The 2,789-nt window shown below is 48.1% G+C and overlaps 1 protein-coding gene across 1 annotated transcript; it reads right to left on the reverse strand.

The window, feature by feature from the left end:
* Nucleotides 1-149: 149 nt before the first annotated feature.
* TEOVI_000848800 (COG4 transport protein, putative) lies at nucleotides 150-2,522 on the reverse strand (the record flags this gene model as incomplete). The annotated part of the gene is made up of 1 exon (XM_067220553.1): nucleotides 150-2,522. One exon carries the CDS (start codon nucleotides 2,520-2,522, stop codon nucleotides 150-152), a length of 2,373 nt encoding a protein of 790 aa, XP_067076654.1.
* Nucleotides 2,523-2,789: the final 267 nt, after the last annotated feature.

A 2,789-nucleotide genomic window follows, 5' to 3' on the forward strand; every position in this document is an offset into this window, starting at 1 on the left:
ACACGCAAAACAATTGCACGTGCAGCTTCCCCCATTCACATACGCCCACATACGCCCACACACATACACATATATTTTTATATACGTGTGTTTATGAACATTTGTGTGACGAAGGAGTTCTCATATCTCCTCTATACATTTCCCCCACTCTACCACAGCCGCACTCTTGTTTTCTTATGTAATTGTTCAGTATCTTCATCATCACTCGCATCGGAGCCTTCATATTCCTCTCCATCAGTGCGAGATCCTCCATCAGACTCACCTGCATCAGTCGCACGATTTATAACCGCCCTGAAAAATGAAGCAAATGTGTTCATACAACCATTACGTTTGGGCTCCCGCTCACGCCGACGCCGCTTCTTACGATCACCACCACTGAAAGCGCTAGGATGAAATAATGAAGTTCGACTGTCAGCGTCATCATCATCATCATCATCATCATCAACATCATCGTCATTCTCATCGCGGCAACCGGCAGCATTTCCCTCCCCATTATTTGTTTCATTACTTGGACGCACCTTCCTTTTATTGGCTTCAACAACAACAGCTGCATCCGCCACAGTTCCATCTCGCACCGCAACTGCAGCACATTCATCCTTCAATTGTACAACGAGAGCACCGTTGCCAAGTTCCTTCGGCGCATTAGCAGTTTGAATATCAGAAGATGATGGCAGTTTCTTATCACTGCACACGACTGCACTTCCCTCATTTCCGCTGGTCGGGACGCTGATGCAAATGTTTTCAACATGCTGCGGAGGCATCGAAACATTTTGGTTAGCCATAACACCCGTTACACCATTAGCAGCAACAAAAGTAGTAGTGGTAGGAGCTGTTGTTGCTGTTGTAGTGTCGTCACCAACACGAGTGCTATCATAACGTGTTAAAGGGAGAACTGTAGTCCCAATCATACGCATCACTGGAGATGGTGCAGCATTTACTTGAGGATATGTTGCACGACAGTCGGGAGCACCACCAGTTTGGCAACTTGACCTTATGGATGACAGGCGGCATTCCGCAATTGAAGCTGCGGCCGTCGTTGCCGATGGGGTGGACACCGCCCAGCAACTCGACGCCCTGTCGTTTGCAGAAGCCGGCCCCTCCTGCTGTTGTTGATGTTGATGTGGTGATAATACCGTGCCGATATCGATGCCAGCAGACCAGGAACGGAGAGTTTCGTGAAGCTGGTCTGCAGAAGCCTGAACCTGAACAATGGCCTCCAGCCAACCCTTCACGGTGGATAATTCCGTGTCTATCTGTCGTCGCCTTGCTTCATATTCCTCCATCGTGGGATCGTAACTGTCCATAGCAGCCAAACGCTCATCGAGGCGTCCCGCTTCCTCTACACGGTTGGAACCGAGGCGGGCGATACGAGTTCTCATATCGTTCAGTCGTTCCCGTGCGTCGTTACACAACCCTTGCAAAGCAACCAATGCTCGGTTTGCCGTTACATTTTCCTTTAGTCCACGCAATAAATCGCCACAACTGGCGCCCACAACCTCCTCCCACTGTTGCCGCAACCGAAGTCCACACACATGAACAGTAACCTGAAGGTCATCAACAGGATGCCCGCCAAGCGACAACTGCTCCCGTTGGGGTGGTACTACAAAAGGGAACCCGAGGGACTGGCCATTATTATGAGAAGGAGATTTGGTCTGAATATCCCCCAGAGCAGCGCACACTTGATCTTGTTCCTCCCGAAGTTTCTTGAAGCTCTGAGCAAATGTTCCCACATGCGACAGAATTCCCTTGCATTCACTCAAATCAACGTCCACCCGCGAACGGCCTCGCTGCCCCTTGACTGAACCGACAGGACCATTTGGCACCATGTGCTGCAGCGGTTGCTGCGGAGATGTAAATAAAAAGCTGTCCGTTAAGGAAGCAGCTGATGTTGCCTGAAATGAAGCGGCAGCACATTCAATAGCCTTTTGAAGCTCATCCCAACGCCGAAGTATGGCCTCACCTTCTTCGAGCCGCTGTTTAACTTGCATCCGAGCCACTGCGTAACGCCCCAACGCAAATTCAATTATGGAAACGGCTTCCTTCTCCTCAGGCCGGATCGAGCGGTCAGACATAAATTTTTGCATTTCAGCCACACAACCTGGCAATGCGGGGTTGAAGTCGGCAGTAGGCGCCAACGTTGCCGAATTGTTGGATAAACGAGAAACGGAAACATCCTCCTTCGAGGCCTCTACGTGACTGTTTACCACATTATTGGAAATGGCAACACTGTTGAGAGCGGAGGACGCGACATAACTACTGAAAATATCAAAAGGGTTGTTCGTGGCATTGCAACCGCTAGCAGCTGTCACCACCTGCACATCATTATTAACAGTTCCGGTTCCGCTGCATTGCGTGGATAAGCAGCCGGGTTGCGGTATGGTGGCGTTGGTGTTGGTGTTGGTGTTGGAATGGTTCAATGGTGTAAAGTGAGTTGACATGGTAGAAGAAACCGCATCACTTTTAACACCCGCTAAACCATTGGAATTCCGCGCTGTGACCTGCGATGGCAGGAAGGAGGCCATTTTGGAAATGGAAACGTGTGTAATAAGGAGAGGGAAAAGATAACTAAAAGAATTAATAATAATAATAATAATATATATATATATATATTTATTTATTTATAGAAGAAGATGGGGGGAAGAAAGAAAAAAAGAGATGAATTGATTGCAGAGACTGAGTGGAAGGAACACAAACGCAAATGCACATACTTGTTAGCGATGGGGGAGAAGAAAAAAAAAAGGTGCTAAAGCACCAGAGGAAAAGAAGAAGGAAAATTTAAAAAAAAAAAA

Source organism: Trypanosoma equiperdum (genome assembly GCF_001457755.1).
Source record: "Trypanosoma equiperdum strain OVI genome assembly, contig: ctg_1177, whole genome shotgun sequence".
Classification (NCBI taxonomy): Eukaryota; Euglenozoa; class Kinetoplastea; order Trypanosomatida; family Trypanosomatidae; genus Trypanosoma; species Trypanosoma equiperdum.